Raw genomic sequence first — 14,037 nt, forward strand, 5'->3', positions numbered from 1 at the left:
TCTATTTAAAATCAAGTAAACTATTAACCTTATGTCCAGCTCATCCTTTATCTCATGTGGTCCTATCCCATGATTACTACATTGTGCCTTTCTCTAAATTAAAGGTTTTGTGGGGGTTTTGTTTGGTTTTTTGTTTTTAATTTACCACATTTTGCAATTAGGCAAGTCTTTATGTACTTTTAATACTGGTCCGATAATTTTTGTAACTCGCATATTCCTTTAAGAGGTATTTATATGGGCTTTATTAACTACACTGAGACCAAAGGTGCCTAAACAGCAACATCTAATTATGTACATACATATGTTTTACGTGAAAGTTATCACCACATAAGGATACAGCTGAAAAAAAATGCTTTAGTAGGCATGTTGACCATGACTTCAAAAAGCAATGCATACCTGAAAGTTGTGACTTCCATGGTAGCAAACGTCATTCTGCGCAGCCACATTCAAAGAAGGCAGTATTCACTTTATAGTTTAAGCATGACTGGTGTAGTTATTGGAAGCATAAGATATCTTATAACAAAAGACTGATCGGAAAAATAAATCTTAACAATACATGTGGAATTCTTTGCTTAGAACACCAGTATGCAGTGATTATAAAAATGGATTTTTTTCATTTTTCATCACAGAAGATTAACCCTGGTGTTTAAGTTCTCTGAATACAAGTATTTAACCATTAAATTCCTCATTGCTCACCTCAGTTGCAGTGGCAACTTCTTCTTGAAGTAAAGAACTTGTCTGAAACCTTTTAGAAACCTTGGCAATACCTAAAGTACTGGGCAGAGGAACAATATAATAAAGGAAACTTCTTACCTTTTTTAAAAAAAATTTCAGACCAGACACCACAAAACTGCGTAACATTTGTTTTCACATTAGCTGTCTAGTCAAAAATTCAGATTCAAAGCTGTTTTAAGTTTGCCCCTGATAAGCAGTTAAAGGGGATAAATAAGGAGAATTGTGAAAACAGGCATCAGCAAAACTTTATCCAGAAGACAAACAGTCTGCAGTAGGTGGCAAGCAAGTCCAAGAAGACATGGTTCAATGATCAAGAATCTGGCAACTATAGCAGATCACAAAGACTTCATAAAAAAAGACTTATCTGTAAGAATACAGAGGAGAAAGCTTGTTTGTCAAATATATTTTTCTTAGAATTCTCATCTGTTTCTGTGCTGCAACATCCCAACTCCATAGGTAAGTGGAGAAAAAGGCACAACTATACTACAAGGCTGAAACAAAGAGACTTCTCTCCACACCTTAAAACAAAACAGGTGAGGAGATAAAATAAAAAATAAAACAAAGAAAAAATATTAAAAATATAATGGATTTTCAGTGTCAATGCTGAAAAATTTCTATTTCAAAAGCAGCCCAGCCCAGTCAAGTGACCAGGAACTATAGAGTAGAAAGCATGCTCTGTTTAAATAGCAAGACAAAAAAGGCATAATCTGAGTGTACTCTATGGTTACAGCTAAGGTTAAAAAGCCACCAGGTCAAGCATTTGTGATATAAGTACTCATAATGCCAGTGAGTATGGCAACAAGCTGAATCAGACTGTCCTTTTTCTTTATTCTCAGCTGTGTACAATGTTGATTTAAGAGGATTAGTCATGTAGAATCATCTGGAGGGTTGAAGAGAGGATTCTGTCTCTGGGGAACAAATGAGAATGCTCAGAAAAAAAGCTAATGGAAGACAAGGGTTGCAGGAGAAGGAGTAAAAGAGTGGAAAAACAACTTACAGCAATCTACAAGTTTCCTGAAACTTTGAGTCTGAGTTTTCTGGATACAAGAAATTCTCCACAAAAGAGGAGATTATAAACTCTTTTCACTTCCAGCATTTACTTCCCTACTTAAAAAACAAAGCATCTAAATGAATTTTTAATAAAACCTTTCTTTAATTTTTCCCCAATTTTGAAAGCCTTTTAGGTCTTTCTTGGGGACATCTCACCTCTAAGGAGGTGGCCTAGGAAAACCTGCCTCAAAATTCTGGCTGATGTAAGGTCCTTTCACACAAGCAAACAAAAGGACAACTATTTATCACAAAAAAAATTGGCAAAAGAAAGCAGTAATGATTAACGCATGGGCAGATCTTCATAGTATCGCATTCTAATACCTAGCAATGTACATCTGACCAGCTAAATATCCATAATCCTATTCTCCATAAATTATCTATAACAGCTAAGTGATAGGTGACAACAATGCATACAAATTCTGCTACAAATATTCATTAAGAAAACAACAAAATCTGCAGCATACTTAAAACTTAGAATTACTTTGAATTTCTCCATGGAGTCCCGAGAAAAAATTTCACAAGCAGCATCAATTTCACTTCCTATCATGGCGAGAATGGATTCCTGTTCCATTTCTAAGTGACGCAGCTGATCCTTAAACTGCAGTCTGGCCTCATCCATCTTTTTCAAATGATCTTCTTCATTGCTGATCTGTTTATCCTGGAGTGAAAGAGGAAAAAAAAAAACAAAGATAAATTATTGAATTAATAATATACATCATTAGCAATATATCTTTCAATCTTATAATCACACTATACTCACTCATGCACTGAGTTCAGTTCCTTGCCATTGAAAATAATACCTTCTAATAGTACTCACAAGTTCTTCTCTTGATTCTCCTTATTCTCCTGTAAATCAGTTATGAAGAAACTGCTGCCAAATCCAAACCCAACAATCACAGAGCCTATTTTCAGAGTCAAAACCAGACATTCTATTATAAATCTCTTTTTCATGAGCAGAAAGAGAGTGCGCAACAAATACTCCCCTTATTATCTTTTGCCCTGAAACAGTTACGGGCATCTAATCTCTGTCATGACAAAAAGAGACTCCTGAAGGAAACCTGTATTGGCAGTCAGTGTGTTCTGAAAGAAAAAGTATTCAAAGAATATCTCATAGGATAGTGACTGGTACTGAGGAAAACATTTTATGTTACCATCCAATGTCTGAAAGATCATTAAATATGTTACATATCTTTTTAAAATTCAGATTCTCTTCCTTTATATCTATAATAAAGCCACCGTGTAAAACTGAACCCTGCAGCAGTTTTGTTATACAATACATTAATTACAATGCATAATTCAATATAACAAAACCACCTTGTGAGAAGAAGTGAAATTGGTTCACACCTGTCTGCTGCTGAGATTAGGAGGATGAAATGCAGCAAAGGGTAAACACTTTAACAGGCACATTTCAGTATGTGCAAGTGCACTGAGAATGGTGAGAAAAGCAAGAATAGTAGTTTTGAAAATTTATTAATTATGGACCTCTGCAGTGACAAGGCGCAACTGTTTAAATTGTATTTACTGGAAATCTTCATACGTTGCTCTCATGAGATACCACTGTGGAGCTAGGTAATTTCTAATATACAAGTCCTGTGAATGGGATTCATATGGAATCATAGAATCATTTAGGTTGAAAAAGACCCTTATGATCATTGAGTCCAACCATTAACCTAACACTGCCAAGTCCACCACTAAACCATGTCCCTAAGTGCCACGTTTACACGTCTTTTAAATACCTCCAGGGATGGTGACTCAACCGCTTCCTTGGGCAGCCTGGTCCAATGCTTGACAACCTCTTCAGTGAAGAAATTTTCCCTAATATCCAATCTAAACCTCTCCTGACGCAACTTGAGGCCATTTCCTCTTGTCCTGTCACTTGTTACTTGGGAGAAAAGACCACCATCCACCTTGCTACAACCTCCTTTCATATATATGTATCAGTGTTACATCTATTTGCAAAATAGGTGTTTTTTAATATAGGTGACCTTCAAATGTGAAAAAGCCATACCTGATAAGCAGCCTGATTTTTTCATTTAATTCATACAAAAATACTTAAGTAAGACAGCAGCTATTTCACACTGAAGGAATCACAAGAATTTTTAATATGCACAGGTTCCAGTATTTCTGCACTACCCATATAGGAGTTGAAATAGCAGTTCAGTATTCATGAAATACTGAATTTCATGAAATTCAGCTATTTCAGGCACCCAGGTCCATGTACAAAAGCCATCCCACAAATGGATTTGCCTTTGGCTGAGGCAGGAATGACCCAGACTGTCTTCCCCAGCATGTTTTTATGTGTACTACAGGGACTTTATTCCCTTCTACAGTATGTAAGAGTCTTGACTGGGTAGGGCCAGCTTGAGTGACAGATCCCCTAGTGTTGACTAACCAGGTGGCCTTTGCTAAATGTGTATCCCAATGTTTGAATGTCCCACCACCCATTGCTCCCAGTGTAGTCTTTAACAGTCCATTGTATCATTCGATCTTCCCAGAGGCTGGTGCATGATAGGGGATGTGATACCCACTCCATGCCATGCTCTTTGGCCCAGGTGTCTATGAGGTTATTTCGGAAATGAGTCCCATTGTCTGACTCAGTTCTTTCTGGGGTTCTATGTCACCATAGGACTTGCTTTTCAAGGCCCAGGATAGTGTTCTGGGCAGTGGCATGGGGCACAGGATATGTTTCCAGCCATCTGGTGGTTGCTTCCACCATTGTAAGCACATAGCACTTGCCTTGGTGGGTTTGTGGGAGTGTGATATAATCAATCCTGCCAGGCCTCCCCATATTTATATTTCAGCCATTGCCCTCCATACCACAGAGGCTTTAACCACTTGGCTTGCTTGATTGCAGCACATTTCACATTCAAGGATAACCTGTGCAATAGTGTCCATGGTCAAGTCCACCCCTCAATCACGAGCCCATCTATATGTTGCATCTCTTTCTTGATGGCCTGCGGTGTCATGGGCCCACCAAGCTATAAATAATTCACCCTTATGCTGCCAGTCTAGACCCACCTGAGCCACTTCAATCTTAGCAGCCTGATGCACCTGCTGGTCGTTTTGATGTTCTTCAGTAGCCTGACTCTTGGGTACTCATGCTCATGCATCTACGTGACATACTTTTACAACCAGGTTCTCTACCCTGGCAGCAATACCTTGCCACAAGGTGGCAGCCCAGATGGGTTTGCCTCTGCGCTGACAATTATTCTGCTTCCAACGCTGTAACCATTCCCACAAGGCATTTGCCACCATCCATGAGTCAGTACAGAGATAAAGCACTGGCCATTTTTCTCATTCAGCAATATCCAAAGCCAGCTGGATGGCTTTCACCTCTGCAAACTGACTCGATTCACCTTCTCCTTCAGCAGTTTCTGCAACTTGTTGTATAGGACTCCACACAGCAGCCTTCCACCTCCAATGCTTTCCTACAATATGACAGGACCTATCAGTGAACACGGCATATTGCTTCTCATTTTCTGGCAGTTTATTATACAGTGGGGCCTCTTCAGCACGCGTCACCTCCTCCACTAGTGGTATTCCAAAATCTTTGCCTTCTGGCCAGTCCATGATTACTTCCAAGATTCCTGGGCGACTGGGGTTTCCTATTCAAGTCCATTGTGTGATCAGTGCAACCCACTTACTCCATGTGGCATCAGTTGCACGATGTGTAGAGGGGACCCTCTCTTGCCAGCCCAGCACTGGCAGCTGGGGTACCAGGAGGAGCTGTGCTTCAGTACCAACCAATTCCGAAGCAGCTCAGACCCCTTCATATGCTGCCAATATCTCTTCTTCAGTTGGAGTATAGCAGACCTCAGGTCATCTGTATCCCTGACTCCAAAACCTTAGGGGTCGACCTTGAGTCTCCCCTGGTGCTTTCTGCCAGAGGCTCCAGGTAGGGCCATTCTCCCTGGCTGTGGTGTAGAGCACATTTTTTACATCTTGCCCTGCCCAGACTGGTCCAAGGGCTACTGCATGAACTATCTCCCGCTTAATTTGTTCAAAGACCTGTCATTGCTCAGGGTCCCATTTGAAATCATTCTTCTTCTGGGTCACCTGATAGAGAGGGCTTACGATCACACTGTAATTTGGAATATGCATTCTCCAAAAACCCACAACACCTAAGAAAGCTTGTGTTTCCCTTTTGCTAGTTGGTGGAGACATGGCTGTTATTTTGTTAATCACATCCATTGGGATCTGATGACATCCATCTTGCCATTTTATTCCTAAAAACTGGATGTCCTGTGCAGGTCCCTTGACCTTACTTTGTTTTATGGCAAAATGGGCTTTCAGGAGGATTTGGACTATTTCCTTCCCTTTCTCAAAAACTTCTGCTGTGTTGCCCCACATAATGATGTCAATGTATTGCAGGTGTTCCGGAGCTTCACCCTGTTCCAGTGCTGTCTGTATCAGTCCATGGCAAATGGTAGGGCTGTGTTTCCACCCCTGGGGCAGCCAATTCCAGGTGTACTGAACACCCTTCCAAGTGAAAGCAAACTGCGGCCTGCACTCTGCTGCCAAAAGGATTGAGAAGAACGCATTAGCGATATCAGTTGTGGCATACCACTTGGATGCCTTTGACTCCAGTTTGTATTGAAGTTCCAGCATGTCCGGCACGGCAGCACTCAGGGGCGACGTGACTTCATTCAGGCCATGATAGTCTACTGTCAGTCTCCACTCTCCATTAGACTTTCACACTGGCCATATGGGACTGGTAAAGGGTTAGCGAGTCTTGCTGACCACTCCTTGGCTCTCCAGTCAACAAATCAGCTTATGGATGGGAATCAGGGAGACTCAGTTGGTGCGATATTGCCTCTGGTGCACCATTGTGGTAGCGATTGCCACTTCTTGTTCTTTGACACTCAGCAACCCCACAACAGAAGGGTCCTTCAAGAGACTGGGCAAGGTGGACAGCTGTTTAATTTCCTCCGTCTCCAAGGCAGCTATACCAAAAGCCCACTGGTACCCTTTTGGGTCCTTGAAATACCCTCTCCTGAGGTAGTCTATGCCAAGGAGCCTCTGGGCCAGTCACAATGGGGTACTTTTGCCCCTCATTCCCAGTTAGGCTCACTTCACCCTCCAATACAGTTAACTGTTGGGATGCCCCTGTCACTCCAGAAATACAGGTAGGTTCTGCCCCTGTATAGCTTGATGGCATTAGGGTACACTGTGCACCGGTGTCTACTAGAGCCTTATACTCCTGTGGGTGTGATGTGCCAGGCCATCGAATCCACACAGTCCAGTAAACTCGGTTGTCCCTTTCCTCCACCTGACTGGAGGCAGGGCCCCTCTAGTCCTGTTCATAATATTTGTTACTCACTTCTTGTAAATGCAAATCAAAAGTCCCTTTATTAAGATCAGAAGTAAAATCAGCCCTTCTACTCTGTCTGGGGAACTACCCACTGGAAACTGGAGCAGGAATTTTCCTGGAAGAACCCCCTTGTGTGATTCTTTTTCTTTGCAAATCACATACCCATGCCTCTAGGGTTGAGGTAGGTTTTCCATCCCACTTCATGTCCTCTCTGTGGTCACACAGGTAAAACCACAGGGTGGCTCCACAGGTGTGTATCCACTATATCCTCTCTCTTGAGCAGAGGTATGCTTACTCCTAATAGCTGAGATACTGGTCCATACAGGTGGGGAGTAGGACATATCCTCTTTGAGTTGCTGGATCTCCTGGGACAAGTTTCTCCACAGCTGAGATGCAGGCCTGTAAGGAGGAAGAGAGACTTTCTTCATATTGCCAGAGTTGACCAGCCAATTCATCTACTGTTTGTCCTCCTCTGTCTTTCCAGGTCATTCCTGCCAATGAGTTGGCATACGACGATGATGCGCTCTGTACAAACTTCCGCCACATGGGTTGTGTACACCTGACTTCATCTGGATCTTTGGATAACTGCTCATTGTTCAGGTCATCATAAATCACCTCCAGCATGGCTGATTCCCTCAGGTACTGGATACCTCTCTCCATGGTGGTCCACTTGCCTGGGTGGCATATCACATCTTCCTTGAAAGGATATCCTTCCTTCATGCCTGACAGGAGTCGCCTCTAGAGGCTGAGCACTTGTGCCCCTTTTCCAATCATTTTGTCAATGATCCCTTCCCTAGAAGGGGACCCCAGCTGCTTGGCTTCCTTACCCTCTAATTCCAGACTAGTGGCCCCATTATCCCAGCATCCAGGTGACAATGTGCTCACCTGGACGACAACTGAAATCTTTTCACATATCTTGCGGCTCACTCAGGGATGGGGATAGGGTGGTTACCATCTCATTTATGGGTTCACCAGGGTGGGAATAGACACAGTGCCCATCACTGGGGTTGGAGTAGCTGCAGTGCATGTCATTTTGTTGTCAGATCCAGAGACCTTCTCTTCCCCTTGAGGGTACTGAATAGTGTTGAACAGGGCTCGGTACGCATGGGCCAGGCCCCAGCACATTGCAGTGATTCATGTCTCTCTGGAGTTGCCAGGGTGACAACATACTTTTTCCAAATACTTTACTAGTTTTTCAGGATTCTGCACTTGTTCAGGGGTGACGTTCCAAAACACTGGAGGTGACCATTGTCCTAGGTACTTGCCCATACTATCCCACATACCCTGCCACTCATAACTATCTAGCCCTCGGGCAGATCTCTGGATGATACTCTTAAATTGCTTATTAACCTTAGACAAAATTGAAACAATATTCCCAAGAAATACCAATAGAAGTATCTTAACTACCAAAGGATGTTCAAGATACTGAAAAGTTATGGTAATGAAGGAGGAAACATCATAGAAGGCAGCAGCAAAGGTGCCATTCTGTATTTCCTCCACAAAAAAAAACTTTCAGAGGAATAGGTATAATTGCTAATTGTCTCCACGAGGTGGTACCCAAAGTACAGTAACAGCTTCAGTACAAAACTCAAATACCAGACTAAGCTCAAGGACAGTGTTTTAATAACTATTCTCCCTGCGAAAACGTCACTAATCAACTGCAGAGCACAGCAAACTGCAAAAAACCAACACCAATCTTTAACATGTACAGCAAAAAAAAGAGAGCATAGTGCAGATCAGATAAACTAATATCAAGAACAGATGAATCAATATTGTGACCTGCAACTGTTAACAGATATAAATTCCTTAATATGTTCTGGTTAATCTGTTATTATCTCAAACCCTTCATGTCCCACATTGGGCGCCAAAAAGGACTGTCGTGGTTTAACCCCAGCTGGCAACTAAGCACCACACAGCCACTTGCTCACCCTCCCCCCTGATGAGATGAGGGACTGAATCAGAAGAATAAAAGTGAGAAAACTCGTGGGTTGAGATAAGAACAATTTATTAATTGAAATAAAATGAAGTAAAACAACAATAACAATAATAATAATAGAATAATAGAATGTACAAAGCAAGTGATGCACGATGCCAGGGTGACAACATACTTTTTCCAAATACTTTACTAGTTTTTCAGACAGCTCATCACCTGCTGACCGATCCCAGCCAGTCCCCAAGCAGTGGTCACTGCCCCCCAGCCAACTCCCCCCAGTTTATATACTGAGCATGACGTCATATGGTATGGAATAGCCCTTTGGACAGTTGGGATCAACTATTCTGGCTATGCTCCCTCCCAGCTTCTTGTGCACCTGGAAGAGCATGGGAAGCTGAAAAGTCCTTGACTTAGTATAAGCACTACTTAGCAACAACTAAAAACATCCCTGTGTTATCAACATTATTCTCATACTAAATCCAAAACACAGCACTATACCAACTACTGGGAAGAAAATTAATTCTATCCCAGGTGAAACCAGGACAGTTTTCCTGACTTTTAACCTAGGAAATGAAATTTGTCAAAGATTAGAAACAATCATTTTCAATGTTGTCTTAATATAAATTTATCAAATACTGACAGGTATGTGCTTTACACTGGAGAAGGTAAAACTTCATCCTTGTACAGAAATACTTATCTGAAATCACAATGTTGCAGGAAGAGAAATTTAAGATATAAAAAAAGCACAATGTTAAATACATTCATGTTAAGAAAAACATATTAAAAAGCAACGATGTGGAACCAATCATGGAAAAAAAGTAGAAATCAAAAAAGCAGAAAGAGGAGTTACAAAATAAAATTCTTCAGCAACTCTGTATTTATCACTAGGTTTTTTGAAAAGAAAGGCTGACAAGTCCAGGTTGTGAGACTGCAAATTAATATTTGATAGTAAGTATTAATAACCATAACACTAGGCAACAAGAATGGCTGGCAGACAGCGTCCACTTCTAGAAATACAATGCCAGTACAAGAAAGGAATGTGAATTTCTTTAAAAATTTGCTGTGTTTTAAATATTCAAGCAGAAAATATTCATCGAGTTATTTAGAATTTCTTTTACTGTGCTTACCCTGCTTATGTACTTCAAATTAGCTCTAAATTATTCATAACTGCACTGTAATGTTAAGAAAATGTGAAGAAAAATGGAAGTGTTTGGTTAAACATTTGTTAGTTACCTATATTAGAAATAGGGCAGGCAACAGGACCTGTATTTCTACTCCTAAATAGTATCAGCAAATCTTTGGAGGGATACAGTTCATGACTCAGCCAAAGCACTTTTGCTTTCTTTGATTTATATAGAAAATGTGTACTACAATATGACTGTATATTCTTTAATATATACATGTATTTTTTGTATTTTAAGTTTACCAACTATTTCTATAATTCATCACTTATTTTAGGTACTTATCAGCAGAGACACCGATGAACCATGGTTAAAAACAGGTAAGTTTACCTTTCTCTCCAGTTCTTGTTTTACAAACTCACATTTCCACCTGAGTTTTATATTTTCTTCTTCATTTTGGGTTAATTCTTCTGTCAATTTATCACACTCAATCTTTATCTTCTCCAGTTGTCGACATTGAGTCTTGACTATGTTCTTCTCTTCTACAAGTTCCATCTGATGGTAATGGGAAAATAGATTACAAAGTCACTATATGGGTTATTTTAAAACATTCCCAGACTGTAGAGTTTCAAATTCGTGGAACACTACTATGGAAGGATAATTCTATTCAATATTTTACATTTAAGTTATATTAAGTGCAATCACTTATCTGAACATGGAAAACATGTATCACAAAGTTGTAGAACCATACAGTGTTTTAAAAGCAGTAATAGAAGTCTCACATTCTGCATTTCAACTCTGCTACACTCATCAGCTTACATCACCTTAAGAAGCCCAGTATTTATGCAACTTTTCCATTACTGAAATAATTTGGAATCAGAAAGTCTAAAACTATAATTTCATTTCAGGACCTAATACTAAATTTATATCTGCAAGGAAATAACTGCAAAGATTTGGTATTTTTAATTTCTAGAATTGTGTGGTTTTAATGCTATTCATGGAAACATTGCAGAGAAAAATGAAGAAAACAATTAAGGGCCTTGAAAGCCCTAAATAGGTGAGTGAATAAAGCATATTGGTTTCCAGTGGGAAAGATAACTGACTGAAACTGACAGGTTTGAGAAATTCTCTAGAATATCTAGAAAATGCAAAAAAATACACAAAAAGAAAGAAATTACACACATATTACTCAAAACCAGCTTCATATTAGATGAATAGTGGGATGCAGTTGCACACAAAAATAAACCTGCAGAGTACATTCCTTCCTGAGGAAAAGCAAAAAAAATCTTCTCCCAATTACACTAGAAATATAACTTTTATGGGGAAGAAGGGTAAGGCGAGAAGTTTTACGAGTTAATTTAGACACCAGAGCTAACAGAGTACAAAAGCTCCTCCGAAAGACAATTCCGAGAAAGAACTTTGGTGTTCTAAGTCCACAAAGACTTATGGACACAAAGACAAGCCTGCAATGCCTAAAACATTTTCTGTGAATGTGCTTATAAAATCAACTTTTCAGTTCCTACTGAACGTAACTGTATTACAATGTCTATGCAGATGGAGACAATCCAAGAACCAACTTCCTCACTTATATTACCTTTGAGACACAATGGAAAAGTTAATTTTTATTAATTTCCAGTATGGACAAGGCAGATGTGACCATAATTTAATTAATCTGGATTGAACTAATTTTCCACAGCCGATAATCTTCAGGGAAAAAAACCTACACCCACTTGGTATATGTATAGAAAACAAAGAAATACACATATATACACAATTTTATATGTATAGATACATATCTCTAATCTTACATTAAAGATTAATACTTGAAAGTGCTGTCAGGCACGAGGACATTTTGTATTTCATTATTCTAAGAGAACAAGGATGTTTTTAAAGCAAATGAGGACACGTAGCAGAATTAGGGGACAGGTTCAGAGCTTCTGAACACATAGGTGTTTGGGGACCATTAAGCGAACCACTTAATTTCCTATGCCTAGTTTATCTATCATTTTAAATGATAAAAAAAGACATTAGAGAGACATTGGTTAGGAATCCTTTAGGATGTTCTAGCAGAAAGAATTAAAAGCTTAAGCACCAGAATCTCAGTACTGGGACAGTAAGATCCTTCTCAACACTGACATCTCCTACAAAATTCTATGTTCTTATCCAATTCTAATGCAACATACAAGATTCCCATGGTACCTCCCCTACTACCCCCAAAAATCCTTAACTACCTTCTAATTTTTCAATCCAGTGCAGCACTACAGAAAGCCAGACAAGAGTGAAGCAGAAAGTATTAGACAGAGGAGTCAAGAGAGAGAAGGACAATAAGGATCAAAAGTCACTTCTTTTTACAATCTATGCAGCAGTCAGTCCTGTAAACAGAGGGCTCTGCACCCTTGATTTCCTGAAAATAACTCAAAATTCCTCCTCCATTTAAGTTTAAGGCTTTGGGTCTTAATAAATCTGTTAAATTTCCCTTTACTCCCCAAGTCTCTCCCAACTGACCTTTATTTTTAAGCTTTAGAGCATTAACAACCTTTGGACAGGGTTATGTATATTCTTTCCCAAAAGCAGTTACAAAGGTTGGATGAGGCTGAGGCATAAATAAGGTCAAGATAATTACTGTAAAAGACAATTAGTTACTGGGCACAAAAACTTACCATCCTGAAAAAAAAGGATAATAGGTAAAAAAACCCCTTTCTGTTGGATTTCCCTAAACTCTACCCTAAAACCACAATATTTGAATACCATTTGATAAAATGCATGCTAAGTTTACCTTAATTTGGAAGAAAAGTATGTCCATAAAAGTGAAACCCAACTGCAATGTAATGATTAGTTCAGACAAAACGTAACCAAATCACCTGCACAATGACATGTTCTCATCAGATCTTCCTACGAATGAATATGATTATCTATTTTGTTGCACTTACAGTCTTTGAATCAAGAGAATGTTGTGGATTATCATTTCACATACTTCTAAAAAAAGTTGCCTACCCTAATATCTTACAAAATTCATCTCCCTCAAGCCCTCTGCTCTTCTCTGTTTCAGAGACAAAGCTGTAAAAAAAAAAAAGTATGTAGATTAAGGATTCTGGGAAAGTCACGGCACTGTAAATGAAAGAAGGAAGTGAATTGTTTAAATCTTCTGTTTAGGTACAACAATCAGTACCAAGATCAAGGCCCTTACCGTAAGACTGACCCTTCCATAGAAGAGGAACACATAGTCATGATCAACTAATTTTTTTGATTACTGCTATCCAGAATACACTTTCCTTCTTTCCCCTCGATATTAAATGTAAAGTCTTAATGTCAATGCCATTGTCAAAGAACACACACATATTTGGACAGATCATTTAAATAATGCTACACACATTACAAATTAAGTTCTCAATGTTAAGCACTGCTGTCAAAATATTTTTATTTTAATGATCCTTCCACTAACAACCTTCTAGACTTTTTTTATTGCTATCTTCATTAAATGCTTTTTGTTACCAAGTGCTTAAGAATTATTGTCAATTATTATGTCATGAATTATATATTAAATAACTAAGCATCCTTTTCTAAGTAACATCAGTTCATAACTGCAAAAATGTGGAAAATATGCATTTTTAACTACTGAATATCTGTGAGAAGAGAAAGGAAATAAACATGCTTATATTACTTATGATGAAGTAGATCATGAATCACTTAATCTTTGATTAAGGATTTTATAGCTTTTTATGGTTAAATTGGTAGAATTCTGACATAAGCAAATTTTTAATTTGATGGGACTTAGGTGGAAAGGTATTTATAGTGCTTCAGAAGTGCACTTAAAATATGTTGGTAGTTTACAACCTATCTGGAAAACTACTTCCTCCATTAATATGAATATACAAATTATTATTATT

At 39.1% G+C, this 14,037-nt stretch overlaps 1 protein-coding gene across 10 annotated transcripts in view; it reads right to left on the minus strand.

Annotated features, from left to right (window-relative positions):
• Nucleotides 1–14,037, minus strand: part of CEP128 (centrosomal protein 128) — a 138,455-nt gene that overhangs the window by 68,708 nt on the left and 55,710 nt on the right. For all 10 annotated transcript variants that reach the window (XM_072865405.1, XM_072865404.1, XM_072865402.1 and 7 more), the window contains 2 exons: nucleotides 10,541–10,705; nucleotides 2,267–2,443 (listed from right to left, as the gene is read on the minus strand). In XM_072865405.1, the coding sequence (XP_072721506.1) occupies nucleotides 2,267–2,443; nucleotides 10,541–10,705 (342 nt within the window). The remainder of the gene's footprint in view (nucleotides 1–2,266; nucleotides 2,444–10,540; nucleotides 10,706–14,037) is intronic.

The sequence above is a fragment of the Ciconia boyciana genome, chromosome 6, assembly GCF_034638445.1.
Source record: "Ciconia boyciana chromosome 6, ASM3463844v1, whole genome shotgun sequence".
Taxonomy (NCBI): Eukaryota; Metazoa; Chordata; class Aves; order Ciconiiformes; family Ciconiidae; genus Ciconia; species Ciconia boyciana.